Source organism: Marmota marmota, unplaced genomic scaffold (assembly GCF_001458135.2).
Source record: "Marmota marmota marmota unplaced genomic scaffold, marMar, whole genome shotgun sequence".
Lineage (NCBI taxonomy): Eukaryota > Metazoa > Chordata > Mammalia > Rodentia > Sciuridae > Marmota > Marmota marmota.
In genome coordinates, this window is record NW_025999982.1 from 17,620,850 (window position 1) to 17,638,080 (window position 17,231).

Below are 17,231 nucleotides of genomic sequence, written 5' to 3' on the forward strand. Positions count from 1 at the left end.
TGATTTTGAAAAGGAAAAAAATTGTTAAAATTAGCTATTTGAAAACACTACTTTCCTTTAAAATTTGGGTAATTTGGCTACTATAATCTATATAAAGATGAAAACAAAGATATTGAAATTTATCTATATCTTGAAGATTTTGAATTTTGCTTCCAACACTATTTGAGTTGCACTTGACCTTGTCATTAAAAGCACATTAAAATGATGACTTTCTAACAGTCTATACTACCTCCCCTCCTTCATCATCAGAATCTAAGTCATGGGAGACCTTCCTCCTCTAAATCATATTTTAGTATGTGAGGAAAGAACACCAACACACACTTAGTTTTGTCACCACATAAATCTTGGCATTAAGATTAGAACATATCCTAAAAGACTAATGCTGTTTCAATGTATTTAACTAGTGAAAGAAACCTGTTCTCTTTAACGGCTAGCATATAAATATATGAGAAGTAGTGTTCACTCATACAAAGAACCTTATGCTGTATTATTTATCAGAATGTCACCATTCATTACAGATATTTCTAATATATGGTACATATTTAATTCATCACAGTCTATGTGTTTCTACTGTCTTATAATAGAGAGAAGTTCTAATGCTAGATTTAGTCTCTAATTTCTCAAGAAAGAAGGGCTCAGGAGGTAACATTTTTCACATCTGAAGAGAGGAATAAGCAAACCTGTACTGACCACTTCACTGAATCTCTTAAAATGGACATTCCATGATAGGGTCCACTCTAAGCCAGATTGCCAGGATGCCCTTAATGGAGCACTACAGAGGCATGTCTTCTTTTTGGCAATGATTTCTTAAGTAAAGGCTCTATGTCTAAAGACAAAGGAAAATGGGTGAGTATTTAAGTGGGCAAAGTTGATCAAGAAAGAGCACATTACCAAAGGATAAGAGTGGCAGTAGGTTGTTTCTGGGGTTACAGTTTTCGCCAGTTGCAGAGAACATTGACAGTCAGGGAATTCAGAAGTCAGACTATTGGTTCCTTCAAGGCTTCCCATGATACCAGAATGTAGGGAAGTTCTGAGAAAAAAAGTTTCACCTTCTGAATCTGGAATTTGGAACACAGTCCTCCAACATGGCAATCAATAGAAATGTCTATGATAAAGACTATAATTGAATGTTGGAAAGGATAAGTCATGAAAGAGAAGCAATACTCTACACTATTAACATTGATATCAATCCAATAAGGAGACTTTACCCACTGTAAGGAAGGAGAGTTGAAGAAATAATTCATACCTTTTTTATTATTATTCTTTGGAATGTTGGAAATTGAACCCAGGGCCTCACACAGCTAGGCAAGTACTCTACCTTTGAACTCTAACTCCAGCCCCCAAATAATGTTAAAGCATAAATTATAAAGTCATTTCATACATATTGCCCCCATTTGATACAGTCTGGCTTTTAGAGTGGAGCTATTAAGTGATATGTCTGAAGTTACAGATCTCATCAGTGGCAGAATCAGTGAATACCTTACCACCCTCCACTATGCTCACAGGGCAATAAAAGAAGATAAATTCATCTTAGCTGTATTTGGATGAATTACTATATGGTCTACAGTCAGAACAGGCTTGGGAGAAAGGGACATTATCAGATAAAGGCCACAAAGTAGCAGAGCCAAAGTAGGCAAATATTTTTAAAGAAATGTTCTATTGGACAAGAGGCATAATACAGCAGAAATGGTACAAAATTCTGTACATTATCCATGGACATTACAGGCAGCAAACAGATAGTAGGAAACAAAGGAATAAGGTAAATATGGATGGGCCAGGAGTTTCAAAACAAAACTATTCAAGGGTAAGTAAAAGACAAACGTGAGGTCTAAACAGCATGCACAGAGCGTGGAGATTCGGCAAGATTACATAATGAAGTCAAGAAAGTGTAACGACAAACACTATCGCAGCCAAGTTGAAGAATAAAAGGGCGATTGCACCAGAGATTAAGATAAATAAAATAATAAGGCATTGTTCCAGTACATACGGAAGAAAAGGTCAATGGAAAAATAAACGGGGCCTCCGAGAGGCTACTGAGGTAATTGACAGAAGAGGCAGACAAAGCTCCTTTAGAGAAAAAAAATGTAACTGGAGGCCTTGGTTGCCTCAAAGCTCCCCAAGGCTAGTAGGAGGGAGAAGAGACTGGAGCTGGGGTCAGCAACTAGACAGATCCACAGGGGGTTTTCAGAAGGAGAAGAGAAGCTATGTATTAGGGTGACCATAATATGAAGGGCTGCAGATGGAGAAGCACCTCCACCCCTCACCTTACTGAAACCATGTCCAAGACATTGCAACAAAAGTGAAACAGAAACCTTTGGAGATATGGGAACATTAAGTCAAAGAAGAATCCCAGGAGAGCAGAAGGGTACCCTGGAATACATTAACAGAGGATGGGTGTGAAGGAGAAGCTAAGGGCAAGTGTGGGAGGGGAAAGGCAGGAGAGATTGATGGAGAGGGAGGGGGCAAGTATGGAGAAACAAAGGGAGGTCAGATAGAGACAGAGACAGAATAAATGAAACCTTAAAATCCAAAGTTCAAACTAGTGATTAAGCCAGGAGGAAATACTAATTAGTCAAAAAAAGAATAAGAATAGAGTGTGGAGGGAAATGAACTGTTCAAGTCTGTGGATCCCAAATGAGCTTCTTTGGACTAAATGGATGCAAGCATCTGAGTTCTAATTCCAGCTCTGGCCCTGTGCCTTGACTGACAGTGTGACTTCATACTTCAGTAAAGCTTAGGATCTGGTGGCCTTTAACATCTCCTCCAGTCAGATTTTCTTTGATGCCATTTGTCTAAGGTACTACAAAATGGACAGTGGGGAAGAAAAGGTCCTTATTAACAGAACATCTCTCTAGTAGCCTACCTAACAACCTCCCTTTTTGTAATAATAACAGCCAACATTTAAGTTCTTTCTACTGTCCACACCGACCTACAAGGGTATATAGCCACTACATAGATTTAACTGGTGCTAAGGATGGAACTCAGGGCCTTTAGCATGATAATCTCAGCTATAATATTCACTTAACTCTTGCAACAGCTGTTCAAGCTAAGTGTCAGTATTTTTCCCATTTTACAGATGAGAAAATTAAGCAAAGTCTTCAGATAAAATCAGGATTGACAGTCAGGCCCTGTGGTTCCAGAGCCAAGGCTCCTGCGGTTGGGTTTCAATTGGCAACCTCAGTTGCTAGGAGGTCCCGGAGGCCAGCGCTGGATTCGCAAAGCCGAAGCTGCCCTGCGAATGGAAACCCGGTGCAAAAGGAGATTGGCAGGTATAGCTGGCCACCCCTGGGGCCGAAGATTCAGAAGGGGCCGACTGGAGCCTCCGGAAACAGAGGTAGAGGCGGACCAGCTTGGGAAGAGACCACCCTGGAAGCCGCGCGTCCTTCTCTGTGACTTTCTAAAACTAAAGGTAAGAGCCCGGAGGTTTAATTTACTGCGGAGATAGTCCAGACGACTTTGGCTGGAAGGTGTCAAAATGACACTGTAAAAGAAACTTGGACCAGGCCGTCATTGGGTGTTTTAAAGAGTTTAGAGAGCAATAGGGGAGTATAAAAGGAGGAAATTGAAAATTTTGGAAAAGTTTAGACACAGCAGCGAAAGTCAGAAGATGTAGGAAAAACTTTGGAATTGAAGCCAAAATCACTGAGTTCAAGGTCCCATGTAACGTTGGCGATCATTCACAGTTCTTTCAGCTTCACTTTCCGGGGCTTGCCTACCTGATCCCGTGGAGTAGAATAGGGCGATGGACGTCTGGGGTCTTAAGTAATCAACCGCCAGGTACTTCGGTTTCCTCGTCTTTGCGAAGAGAATATGTTTGCACTAATACCTACCTCATCCTATTGCTGTGAAAATAAAATAATATAAATGTTTTTTAAACGGCTGGCAACAGGGCCTGGCTCCTATGATAAGTGCTCAATAAATATTTGCTGTTACTGTTGCTTTGTTGTTATTCTTTCCTCTACAAAAAGAGAATAATAATCATACATTTCCTTCCTACTTGAGTGGTGAAGAGGCGTGTTCTCAGGTTCAAATGAGTCAATACCAATAAAAAGCGCTTGGTAAAATGAGGCTCCCCGTACAATCCGAAGGCTGGCAAACGAACTTTCAAAACCTCCTAGAACGCTGGAGGACAGAGTGCATATATCTTTCGGAACTCAAGCATTTCTTAGTCCAAAGCGGCAAATTTCCCATGAAAGAGCTTTGAGACCTTATCGAGAGAAGAGTTGGTTTCCCGCTTAAATGATCGCGTCCAGCCAGGAGGCCTCCAGGGCATCTTGCCCTCGCGGGTCTCCCGCCTGCTGCCTGAGGGTGAAGGCCCCCTAACAGGGTAGGGCTGGTCAAGCAGGCTCTGCGCGCGCACGAGCTGCATGCACTGGGTTGGGCTAGTCCGCGATCTGCCAGTTTGGCGGCTGTTGAAGGGCTGGGAGCCTGCCCACTCAAATGAGGACCCTAGCCCTAAGTTTCACTGTCATCAAAGACTTCAGACAATAGAGTTCTCCCATTTAATTTTCTACTAATACGTTCGCAAGCCTTTTTAATTGCTTGCAAATGCATTTTCCCTGCACGGTTATGGAATCCGTGTTGCCTATCGGCTGCAAGGCTAAGGCGGAATAGAAATCTGTGGAAGGCTTTTGATAAACAGCTCAGAGGGCAGGGCAGGGTCGGAAAGGAGGAGGTAAAAAGGAAAAGAAAAGAAAAGAGAGAGAGAGAGAAGAGAGAAGTGGGAGGGAGAGAGAGAAGAGAGAAGGGGGAGGGAGAGAAAAAAAAGAAAGAAAGAAAGAGAGAAAGAAAGAGAAAGAAGGAAGAAAGAAAGAAGAGTTTAAAAAATCGATGACAATCCTTAAACTGAAATAACTGGAAAGTCTGTCAGAAATGTTAATTTCCCCTAAACATTCTAAAGCTTTTTTTTAAAAAAAAAAAAGTCTGCCTTTTCTCATTTGCAATTAGGTAATGGATGCAGAGAGGTCCTTTTGTTGTCAAAGGTGGATTGGGGGTGGTATACCTAGAGGAAAGGGAAAGGGAGGGATATTCAGAGACTGAAAGGAAAGTAAGCACTACGTTGGGAAGAAGTGGAAGAAAGGAGAAGCCCTTGAGTGTGAGCACTCACATTGTAGTGCCCTTTGGCCCCAGCTGCCCATGTAACTGGGTCAAGTTTAGATGGCTTGCTCTTGCCCAGTATTTCCTTGATTGTTTGGAACATTTTTCTGCCCCCACTTTGTTTGTTGGGGGGTTGGTGAAAACCCAACCAATTTTTTGTCTTTCTGTCACCTGAAAGATTAGGCCCACTCCTCTACCCACCTCAACTGTGACTGGGAGAGGTTAGGTTAGAAGACACACACCACTGTAAGTGGTGGATCACTTACAGTGAAGTTTTGAGTCATTAAAATTCTGAATAATTGAAACTCAGGCTCCTTGGGGAGAGAACCCTGAGAAGTTTCTCTGTGATTGGTTTTTGGAGATCCACAGCTGAGCACCTCTTGGAAGTCTATCCAGGAGAAAGTACTCAGAGGAGGGAATTCTCAAAGGGGTAGCTGAGTACCTGAGAGTGGTCAAAACAAGGACAGCCTTAGATAGGACACAGATGTCCTTTGGCTGCTCTTGATTCTTTAAAGACATCCTTTTTCATACAAGATATGGAGTGTAAAAGAGAGATGCTGAAAGCAGTAGGAGAAGTACACATATTCATATCTACACCTCTTGTTTTGCTTTGTGTAAAGAGCATCACCTACTACTTTGGATCCTCAGTGCACCACTGTTCTCCTAAACAAGTATTCTTTCAAAGCCAGAGGGTAGAAATAGGATCCCTATTGTGCAAACTCATGTCTCAGTTATGGAGCTGCATGCCCCACTGGAACAGAGCATACTAATTTCATTCTTAGAAAATGTTCACACATACTTGCTTAATGGTACAAATTTGATGAATTCAATCTCATCTGTACTTCTCTCTAAAAGTGAAGGTAGGACAAAGGAAAGACATAAAAGAGGGAGAAAGGAAAGAAGGAAAAGGGAGGGTAGAATTGAGGAAGATATTCTGGTTGATTCATGTGTGTAAATATATTCAAGGAAATTCTTTTTTGGTAAAAAATGCCCAAATAATTGCAATTATAACTCTACTTTGCTTTAGTGTTACATGGGCAGTTTTGTGAGAGAATTTACTAAAGGAATGAGAACAAATTAAATCTAATTTGCAGGAGCAAAGGAAAAACAAGTAGCCAAAAAAGAAAACAAACCTGAAGGAATACATGTTTATTAAAGTTAGGGCTAGGCACAATATGGCTGGTCTTATTCACCAACCTCAAACAAGCCATGTGCAGCAGATCCTTTTAGTGATGATGTTTGAGATTAGGTCCAAACTTACAGTACCAACCTAGAAGTTCAGAAAAGGGGCCTACAATTTTCAAAAATTGTCTTCCAGCCCTAGACCCTAATCTAAACAAAAATAATGCACATAAAGATTTCTTAGCAGATTCCTAAAGTAACTTCATAAGGGCAATCCCTCCAGAGCATAAAACTAGAGCACAAAACTAGAGCACCAGGTGCTAAAGGGATACCCTTTTTGGCTTCTACCCTGCCAGGGTGGCAGGGCTTCTCCATGCTCTTGTGGGCTATTTTGAGTGGGCAAGTATTGGCCTGGCCTCTGGCTGAGGCTAGAATGCACACCACTAGTTCTCCCATGGAGGGGGCCCCAGGCACCGCCCTGTCTCCAATATATTGTGGCTAGTTAATTCAATTACGCCACCCGCTGGAGAGTGTGTGGCCAATCATTCTCCAGGAAAGGGGCAAAACAGAGAAAGAGGAATTAACTTTGCTGAAAAGCCCAGACTTTGGGTCAAGCAAGATGGCACTTATTAATTGCTCAAGACTATTAATTGGATGGGAGGGGGAGAGGTGGGAGAGCAGTCTGACAAAAACAAATCCAGTGCATGCACATCACACACAAGGCACCAAACCACACACCTGCCTCAATGAATTTCTTTACAAAAGGGGCGAGCTGAGCAACCCCAGAGCAGATGGAAGGGAACACTGACCAGTGTGTGCATATGGCATGGATGATTTCCTCAATTTTTCTTTCAGGGAGAAACAGCTTTTTCTTTTTTCTTTTTTTCCTTTTTTTTTTTTTTTTTTTTTTTTTTNTAAGTTAAGATGATGTGGGAGGGAGCAGTTGGCCAAGTGAAGTTTCTTTAAGGTTTAGATGCTTGTATAGGGAGTCTAGGACATGGGAACAGGGAAACTATTTCCAAAGATGGAGGCCCTGATGAAGTAGATCCCCAAAGTAAAAGTGATACACATTTCCTTCCTGATTTATATACCTTAATTGCAAATAAAAGGATTGTTCTCATTCTCTGTGATCTTTAGTTTTCTCCAAATCCAGGGCACAATAAAAGAAACTCTGGATTCTCTTTGCCTGAGTACCTAAAAGCCACTCAGGAAATGAGAACAGGAATGAGAATGAGAATGCAATGGAATGAGAATAGGGGGAAGGAGTAGAGAGGTATAGTTGCCAGTAACTCAGCGATGTCCTGATGCATTCAGATGGGTGGGGGCAACTGGAGGTCACTTTGTGGTATATACTCTGCTCAGGCTAGAACTTATTACTGAGAGTATTATAAGGCCAAATCATCTGAGTGCAGGGGAGCATGTGGCTCTTCCCTGGGACAGGGAAAAAACACATGGATCAAATACACTGGGACAGCAGGCGGAACAGGCAGCCAGTTTGTCCTGAGCCTCCTGGCTGTTCCCAGGGGACAGTCTCTGCTGCTTGGACTGAAGCCTGAGAAGAAAGTCCCTTTGCCTTCAATAAAGATATATCTGGCAGTTGAGGGGTGGGAGGGTGGGAAGGAGTATAGGCTGAGAAGGCGTCATCCTTTTCCATTAGAGCTTGGACTGACTGGGGAGTCAACATCATCCACTAAAGAAAGTGAATCTGACTATTCACAAGATAACTTGCATATTCTTCTGGGGGAAGGTTTGAACTTTATCAAGGGCAGAGATTTTTAGGGTAAAGTAATGGGGGCAGGCCCCAGCTACTATGGATAAAGATTATTTATTTCCTCTCTGGGTAAACTATGAAGGGCTGACTTAGACCTGGGAAACAAAGACTCTGATGCAAGCATTTTGGGATTCAGCCCCTCAGTGTCAATAGCACCTATCTTATCCCTTCTACTTAAAGATCAAGTTGGACATTCTCCCTTATCATCGCACTGACCTCTCTGTCTCCTGACTTCATTAGACCAAAATATGGAATCCCAAGAAGGTGGGGGGAGGCTGATGTACATTGAAATAGGGAGCAAGTGTTGGCTGCTGACCCCTGTGCAGGACTGAAGCATCTCAGATCTCCATTTCAGACAATGCATTTCAATTCTTGTCGTGTGCCTTTGTCCATTTGTATAAAGCAAAGAGCTCTGAGTGACAGCCCCAGTTAGCCTGCATGAGCAGATCCTAATAAACCCTCCCAAACCCCGACCCCCCCCCAAAAAAAGCCACATGCCTGTTTGCCTGCGGCTTATTATTAAGACACCTTCTCAGCTTAAACACTTAAAAGCTAACCAAATGAAATGACAATTAAGACTGAATTACCCCTTCTATCTCTGAGATGAGTCTATGGGGCCAGCCAATTCTCTCTTAAGAAATAGGGGTGGAGAACAGACCTTGCAAAGCCTCAGTCTTGCCAGTTTATAGCCACTGCCACCCCCTGCAGGCACAGACAACCTAGTAGGGGAAGCTAAATTTTGAACAAACTAAAGCTCAAAACTGTTTGAAAGTCAAGAAATCCACCAAAGAAATGGAGTAAGGTGTGTGCGCACTGCCTCCTTCCTGTTCTCTCTTTGTAAAATATAACTACAAGCACTTAAGGGTTATTTTGGGGGTAATGGTGTTCAAATACCTGGTTCCACTGCTAAATGCCCCCTCCCTTCCAACCAATACTATTTACAAGGGAAGAAGGAAAACACAAAAGAAAAGGAAAATATGTTGGGTTTGGGAGTGAAAAACAATATTTACCTAAGTGTAGAATCTTGTCACCACGTCTTTATTCTCTTGCATTTTTCCTAAATTCATTGCCAGTTATACCACTTCTTTATGATGGAAACTTGGGACTGTCCCTCATGAGCCATGGCTCTCAGTATGGAATGCACCCAGATCAAAGACTCCTGCCAGGGCCCAGCCTGGGGCTGGCCGCCGCGGGAGCAGACGACTTGCAGGTAAATAAGCATGCAGGGAATTTGTCTGCGCCCTCCCCTCTTCGCCCTCCCCCTCCCACTCCATTAATACTCTGACAGTAAGTCGTCTCTCTCTCTCTCTCTCTCCCTCTCTCTCTCTCTCTCTCTACACACACACACACACACACACACACACACACACACACACGAAACGTTATCAAAACAATTAGAGGAGGAGTGTGCCCATTCTGTCCCTCTTATTGGATCCAGGCTTTTCACCTAGAAGCGAATTAGTCCGGCTAGCTGCGGCCCCTACCTTTGGCCAGTACTCACAGAAGTCTTTTGTGAATCCACATTTCTGACCCTGAGCGGAGGGGTGGGGGAGATCAGGGAGGCTGGGTTTGAGTGAACTCGACTCAGAATAAGACCCGATGAGTTGATGACCAATCGCACCCTCAGTTTACATACTTTGCAGGGTCGGGTCTGCACTCCTGTTCCAGGAGCTCGTCTTCCACTGAGCCTGTGGTGATCTTGCTATGTAAGGGGGAAGGCAACTCGTTTGTTCTTGGGAAATTGTTGGAACACTGAGCTTGAGTAAAAGTTTCACCAGACACATGAGATTGCTATGTAAAGTAAGAAATCTGTAAATGAAAACCTCGAAAATCAACCCCAAAGAAAGAATCTGCACAACGCACTTTGTCAGAGTGTAGCATTGAGTCTAATTCTCTGCGCCTGGTGTTTACCCACATTCACAGCCCTGTTGGATGACTCACAGCATTATTTTTTTTCCTTTTCATCTCATTATGTTTTGCTTAAGATGAACTCCTTAAAAAGACACACGTGAGGAAATAGAGAAAGAGCCAAGGAAGCAAAAGAAAGAGGAAGGGAGGGAGAGAGGGAAGGAAAGGGAGATGGCAATTAGGAAGGTAGAGAGGAAAAAAGAAAATTGCTAAAACGAATTCAGACCCTGTGAAAACCTAACTCAATCAGATGATCTCTCTCCTATTTTCTTCCTTAAAACATTTTTTGTACATTCTTTGCCAACAATAGAATTTATAATTATGCAATCATATTATCTTAGGCACATTTAAAACAACTAAACCCACAATAAGAATCTGAGAAACCAAAATTTGTATCTTCTTTTAGTGGAAAGTGCAGTTCTATCTGTGAGTCCCCATTTTTTCAGTTTGCCCAAAGCTGGCCAACTTCTCCCCATTCCGCAGGACGACTGGGGAGATATTCCAGGAGCATACGTTGGAGACGTAAGAGATCCCTTGTTGCGCACAGAAAATCTCCCCCCCTTGTATACCTATGAGCAAGGGGTTATTTTTAAATTAAAGTGAAAGCCCTTACAGTTCCAACAAAGGGTCATAGCTGCAAGATCTATATGGAAGAAAAAAGATGTGGCTCCGTAAATTTTGACTTTCTACACTTATATTCACAAAATAATTTTATACGCTCAGGGCATTTTTACATTTTACACAAGGATCCCCTTATGTCTCAAGAGGGAAAAAAATCTGCCATTCAATGCTTAGCTCAACTAAAACCTATTTACTTCTTTTAATAGCCACGTCTGCTGCTGATTTTTTTGTATCTGTACAAATTTTTTTTCTGTGGTAGGCACAAAGCAGGGCATTTTTCAAAAGAGGGGATTAGAACATTTGCAAGCACCAGACAAAGAGAGAATCCTGTGCAAAAGGACACCGTAGTTTATCCAATTTTCGACTTAGTGCCATTCAACTGGTCATTTATGCAATGTCATCCGACCAAACAACATGTTTTACTTATGAGGGGGAAAAGTTTGTTAAGTGAAGGGACCAAGATTCGTTTCTTCCAAGAAAATAAACATCTTAACAGAGTGGGAGGGAAAGTGGTTCTTTCCCTTGGAGAACTTCAAGGCCCTTTACTTCTACATTTCAGATATTTTGAAACATTTTCTTCAGCCTCTTTTTAATATACTTATTCTCTCTTTTCTTTTTTATAACTCATTCTAAAGTGACATTGCACATACTAAGGAAGGAACGACTCCAGGGCAAAAGATGAAACAGGGTATAGTGTATGATAAAAAGTATATATATTTACATAGCTACATATATCTATAATACATGTCTGTGTGTATACACACACATGTATGTGAATTCTATGAAGGACATTTGTAAATCTGACAAGCTATTTTCTTCCACTCTTCCCAAACAAGTTGGCAGAATGAAAAAGAAAGAGTCATAACTACATTTAAAATGAGAAATGAGGAGGGAGTGTGTGGGAGAAGCCCGTCTTTCTCCTTTTATTTCTTCCTTTTTAGAACATTCATCAGCATATGCCTCATTTCAAATGCAACAAATGTAAATATACTTTTCCCTGCACAGAATTTTAAGTGAAAGTCCAATGGTTTGGAGGGCGGTCTAAGTCTGCCTAACAGATGCAAACAGTCTTGTGGCTTCAGTTCCATCTTTGAGTCCCCTAAAAAGATTTGCTATGGCCAACAAAGAAAACTGTCACACCTTTTCCCATCACCGCTTTAATTTATGCTCAGTCTCCAAGTTTTTTTTTTCATATTGATTTGATAATCACTTTAAGGCAGAACATTTAAAATAAGAAAGAGCTGGTGAGTAGGTTGAAAAGGGGGGTCTTACAGGCCTGCCTCAATATGGTGAAAATGGGGAGGCAAAAGGGAGCCAGGGCTGTAAAGGTTGTTTTGTAAAGTGGGTTTTTATTATGCACCGACTCTCTCCGCATTTACTTAACTCTTCACGGGCTGTTGGGTAGGTTAACACCCTTCAAGGCCTCTTTCATGTCCAATACCTCGTTTGTTTGTAAAGGAAAATGAGCCTTTAACACATTTTGAGTTAGGGGGAAAAAAAAGACAGATGCAGAAAAAAATTTATTTTTTTGTAATCAAAATCAGCAAATCCTTTCCACCTTTCCAGCTCAAGTGATTCCTCAATGCATTAGGAGCCTGAAGATCTACAATGAGTGGACCTGAAGGTATTTCCTCCATAAGGCCCATTTTGGGTAGCATATAGGACGTTTTTATCTTTGGGTAAAACAGAACCCTGACATACACATCTTGATTCCTGCATGTGAAATAGCTCCTGTGTGTTCCCAAGAAACCCACAACCCCAGACTTGATCTCCAGGTAAATTTTCTCCCCTCGTAAAGTGCTGAGTACACTCTCTGTATATATTCTATGTGCCTTGATGAAGACTCAAAGGGCTTCTCATTCTCTGATGCCAACATGAAAGGCTCTCAGGCACTTTGAAGTACAATATTGTATGGTGATATAAAATGCATACCTTAAAATTTATACAACTTTTAGATTGTGGTTTTTCTTGCATTTTTTTTCTTAAAAATGTTTTCTGGCTACCTTGTCCTAGCTCAATGATTGCTTTCACAGGTCTACTGAGAAGGGGTTGAGGGATGGACCAGTCTGAAAAACTACCCACATGACCATACCTATCATATCTCAGTGATTTTATTTTATTTTTCTTTTATTAAGGGCTCTGTGGAAGCCCAGTGTGGGCTCGTTCTTAATGGCCAAGGTGGAGTGATAAGAAGAGGTAAGTAAGAACATTTTATTCTAAACATTCTCCTCTTATCTGTTACTTTGCTTTGAAGATCTGGTGTGGTTTTAAGCATTGAATTTCTTGTCTGCTCATTAAGAAAACAATTACTCTTAGTCAGTTATTCAAGTTCCATATAGGCATATTCACATTTAACATTTTTCTTTCTTCCATTGAGGCTTGAACACAGGTTAAGCCCAAGAGACTTGTGCTAGGCAATATCTGCTGCTCCTCACAGAAGTGACAGAATCAAAGTTAGAAGAGGGGGGAAAAACTGAAAAAAAAAAAAAACTTTTCACACCCCCTTCCCCAATCATCAATATCACATCCCCGAGCAGAATTTCTGGTCTCTTTTAGCTCTAATGTGCCAGCCACAGCCTGAGTTTTTGAGGTGATGGTGTTAGCTTGAGGCTTTGAGGGATTCTGTGAAAGGCTAGATCATTGAGGCTTTAGAGGAGGCTAATGAAACACCAATATTGTAGCTGCCTTATTTTCTAAATGTCCAGAACATTTCTTTCTTTAAGGGAGGGTGGGAGGAGGCGGTAGTGTTAACTGTACCGGATAAAGCTTTCTTGTTCCCATCTGTTGAGGAAAACATCTGAATCCAGAGTTACCCATGGAATTGGAAGGTGGGGGGAAGGCGAGAGAAGAGGAGAGAGCTGTTGCTTTCAGCTCAAGCACTGAAGGGGGCTGCATCTCAGATGTTCCGTTTTGACAAAAGGTTTTGAACTATGACATTCACAGGGCCTCAAGGCACTGCAGATTTTGCTGGCTTCCATGCTTAACTGTACCCAGAGCCTCTGAAGTTTATTTTTCTAGCATGCTGAGTAACCCAAGGAGCACACAAGGCAAGAGGGACCAGCTGTTATCCCAACTTCATACGAATTAATAAGATGTGGCCTATTCACCAGGACTAATTCCTGCTCCAGGGCCACAATTGTCTTTAGTAACCAAACCACTAAAACTGAGTTACTTCTGATGGTACCAAATTAATGTGCTCCAGTCACTCCCTATTTCTTTGAAAACTTCTTGAATGATTTGATTTTTCTGAAGAGAGACATGTGCTGTGAGAAACAGAAGATTCTTTTGTGTTTAAACTGTAGATCTCCTGAAGCAATATGCAATATGAACACTTAAATTCAAGAGGAAAGAAAACAAAGGGTGTTTTACTTTTCGAACTTGGCTACTGCTGCCATGTATGTTTGGAGTTTATGTTAAATTTAAAAGAGCTATTCACCACTTGTTTCACCTTTCAGATATTTAAAAACTATTTTTAAAAAAATGTCTGATATTGCTCTGCACAATTTTGGGTGTTTTGTTTTGCTTTGTTTGTTTGTTATGAGCAATATTAAGCTTGCCAGTACTCAGGCATATTGTAATGATATGAAATAGGCCCAAGACTAGTGAATATGAAAATTAAACATATATACTATTGGGCAGGTAAAAATTACACAGTAAAAAGGGGGACCCGTGAGACTCACGTGCTGATTGGGATCATTTGGGGCAGGCAAAACTAAAGGTGAGGCCCAGCGCTCTGGGCGCACAGAGATGTCGGTGGTGCTGAAGGACAGCGCCACTAATTAGGGACCGCAGCCGGCTCCTCAGAGAGGAGTAGCTCGCGCTACTACAGTTTTTCCATGCAGTTCCGTACTAAGATTGCCTTCCTTGATGCTTGAAAATTACATCCTATTGCACACTAGGTGACAGAGGGTGGAGATTATTCAAGGATGAGGATGGGAGGCCTCGGGTGTGGAATCGGTTGAATTGGCATAGAAAGGTTTAGGTGATATCCCCTCACACGTTAGCATCCTTCCAAGAAATGCAAAAGATTTAAGAGATTTAAGAGAAAAGAAATGCAAAAGATTTAATCTACAAGGTGCAAGCTGAGGTCTTTCCAGAGCCACAGAAATTGTGTTCCATAGGTGATGTTTTATTTTTCTAGTAGTACTCAATACCTATTTTTTAAGTTAAAAAAGCATTTCTTAACCTGCTTTTTGAAACAAAAGGTTGATTTTGTAGGAAAACAGCATAACTCCAAAGATAAAGGAAATGTCACTTGGTGTTTATGTCTGTATTGTTAGACTAAACCTTAATCCTCCACTTCGAAGAATTCAAATTTTAGCTGCCGAATTTATTTCATTTTCACATGTTTTAGAGAAAGGCCAATTAACCTGTTTGAACCCTGAAAGATGTATGTCTATATGTATTGGTTTACCCTGAAACTATCAATATTCATGACAGTTTAAAAGTGGATATCAAGGAAGGGATATATGTTTTGTCAGACCCTGCCCTGCCCCTTATCTAAGGACTCTTTATTTTTAAAGAAATTCTTAGGAAGCTCCTTCTCTCTATGGTCACAGTTATGAATAGGACTCCAAATATCAATAGCTTAGATCAGTTTTGTCCATCAAAAATCAGGAGGACATTAATTCCAGAACTCTGCTTTTCTCCAGTCCCTCAAGTAACCCAGTGTTGTCTTACAGTTTAGATGAGAATGTGTTTATTTTTCAATCCATACTTTACAGATACTTCCTTGTATAAAACAGGATTTCTTGAAAAACACAACTTTTCTACTGTTTTCTGGTTTTGGCCAAATTCTTGGATAAATTTGCATTTCTAGTGGTATCCAGAATTTACATTGCAAGAAAAATAAATCTCACTTTCAAAGACCCCTTCGAGTGTTTTTCTTGAAGAAAGATACATGCCTGTGTAGTTTACATGAATTCATCATGATGAAACTATCCTGATTTGCAAGGGGGAGAAGGAGTTAGGGGCCGTTAGTTATCTTAAATTTGGCTACTTGTAAAGAGCAACATGCCATTTTCTGATTCACTTTGTTAAGTAGAAAACATTGTTTTGGGCCTATAATGAGAGCCTGATATCCAAAAAAAAAAAAAAAAAATGCGTGAAGAGGAGTTATCAGCAAGGTAATTACCACCTAGATAAAATATTTGCCACCGCCTCGAAGGCGCAGCTCCCTGCGCGCTCACTCTCGGTTAATGGTGTGCGCGATTTTGCCCGCAGCTCCTCCACTCCAACCATCAGAACCAATAATCTTTACTTTACCCTGTGCTCCAGTATCGATAGCTTCTTTCGCCTCGGGCGTTGGCTTTGATATGTTAATATTTCTGAGTAGCAAATTCTGCAGAGATCATATTAATGTTGTACGTACAGAGTGGAGCTTTGCCTTCGTTGAATATTCAGATACTGGGTTTCAAAAGGCATCTCTTGAAGAAATGAGGCTTCTATTTACAGGAGTCGTCTATGTTTTTAATCATTAAAAAAGAAGAAGAAGGAAGGAAGGAAGGAAAGAAGGAAGCAAGGAAAACTCACTCTTCTTTTCCCGGTGAATCTTCCTTACCGCCCCACCCCAAACCCCTCCCTTTGTCAGCCGCTGGTCCCTTTCATGCTCAGACGTTAATAATAAGTGAACAATGTTGATGATGACGACGACGACGAGGAGGAAGCTAATAATGGATCCAGATTGGAATCAAACAGGGTAGGGTTTCAATTGGATAGGGGACTGTGGCCTTCAGATGAGGATAGAGGTGAGATGAGAAAACTCAGCCTTTCCATATGTGGGTGGAAAGTGACATTTTGGCCCTGGTCTCTTTTGTGAAATCGGGATGGCAAAAAAAAAAAAAAAAAAAAAAGCGGGGGGGATGAAAAAAGTGAAGAGGGGAAGCGCCCTTGTTTCGCTTTGTGATCATTCCGCCTTGCAGCCCCAGGCTAATTTCAGAAGCTTAAATACCGCTGTAGCCTCTGGGCCACGCGGAGAGGGAGCGGACCCGGCCACTGGCAGGCAGGAACGCTTTCCCTATTGCCCGTGGCTACACAAAATACAAACTACTTTGAATCAAAACATTTTTGGGGAATTAATATGATTTGAACTCTGCACGTTTTAAGCGAGCTGGAGTTTGTCAGATCGCTTAGAGGTGACTGGCACTCCGAGGCGGAGGCATTTACGCTGAGGACAAACATTGTCAGATCTGATTTAATTTTTTAAATAATGTTGCCTTGAAACGCTGCTTTAGCTTCAATCGCCCTGACTGCCAATAATAGGATGGATGGAACTGAACGCCTTCCCCTATTTTGCCGCCCTTGTGGCGGCTCACATACTCCTTGAGCAGGAGGATGCTCCTTCTCTGGCTGCTTTGGGTTTCTAGAGGGCCTGAACCTTGGAGTCCCCGGTTGGAAAGAATCAGTGACCATTTCAGCAGCTCCTGGAAGGGGTAAAAATCAAGGGTGGGAAGACTTGTTCCTCTTCTTTGTTAGCACCCCCACTCCACCCCTGCCCCCAGTAAAAAGCAGGTACCCTGAATCTCTCTTTCCTGGAAGTCGCCAGAATTCCTTTCTGTGATTCAACCTTTGTAGGTGAGAACGATCCAGAAATACACTTTGAGCCTCATCTTCTGCCTTATTCCCCTAAAACAGATTTGAAGTTCAATCTCTATTATATGAATTCTAAAACTTGTGTATAAAAGTACCCAGAGGCCTGATTTGTTGGACTTTG

General features: G+C 41.6%; 1 protein-coding gene and 1 long non-coding RNA gene across 3 annotated transcripts in view; one reads left to right on the top strand and one right to left on the bottom strand.

The window, feature by feature from the left end:
- Positions 1-9,812, bottom strand: part of LOC107143987 — a 76,802-nt gene extending 66,990 nt beyond the window's left edge. Inside the window, exons 1-2 of one of the 2 annotated variants that reach the window (XR_001503749.2) lie at positions 9,492-9,812; positions 3,717-3,842 (exon numbers count right to left, since the gene is read on the bottom strand). This is a non-coding gene — a long non-coding RNA (uncharacterized LOC107143987). Of the gene's footprint in view, positions 1-3,716; positions 3,843-9,491 lie in introns of those variants that run through there. The other variant, XR_007348513.1, reaches the window with a different exon arrangement.
- Positions 9,096-17,231, top strand: part of Tfap2d (transcription factor AP-2 delta) — a 56,979-nt gene continuing 48,843 nt past the window's right edge. Inside the window, exons 1-2 of the mRNA XM_015487842.2 lie at positions 9,096-9,200; positions 12,655-12,715. Coding sequence (XP_015343328.1) covers positions 9,105-9,200; positions 12,655-12,715 — 157 coding nt within the window. The 5' untranslated portion in view covers positions 9,096-9,104. The remainder of the gene's footprint in view (positions 9,201-12,654; positions 12,716-17,231) is intronic.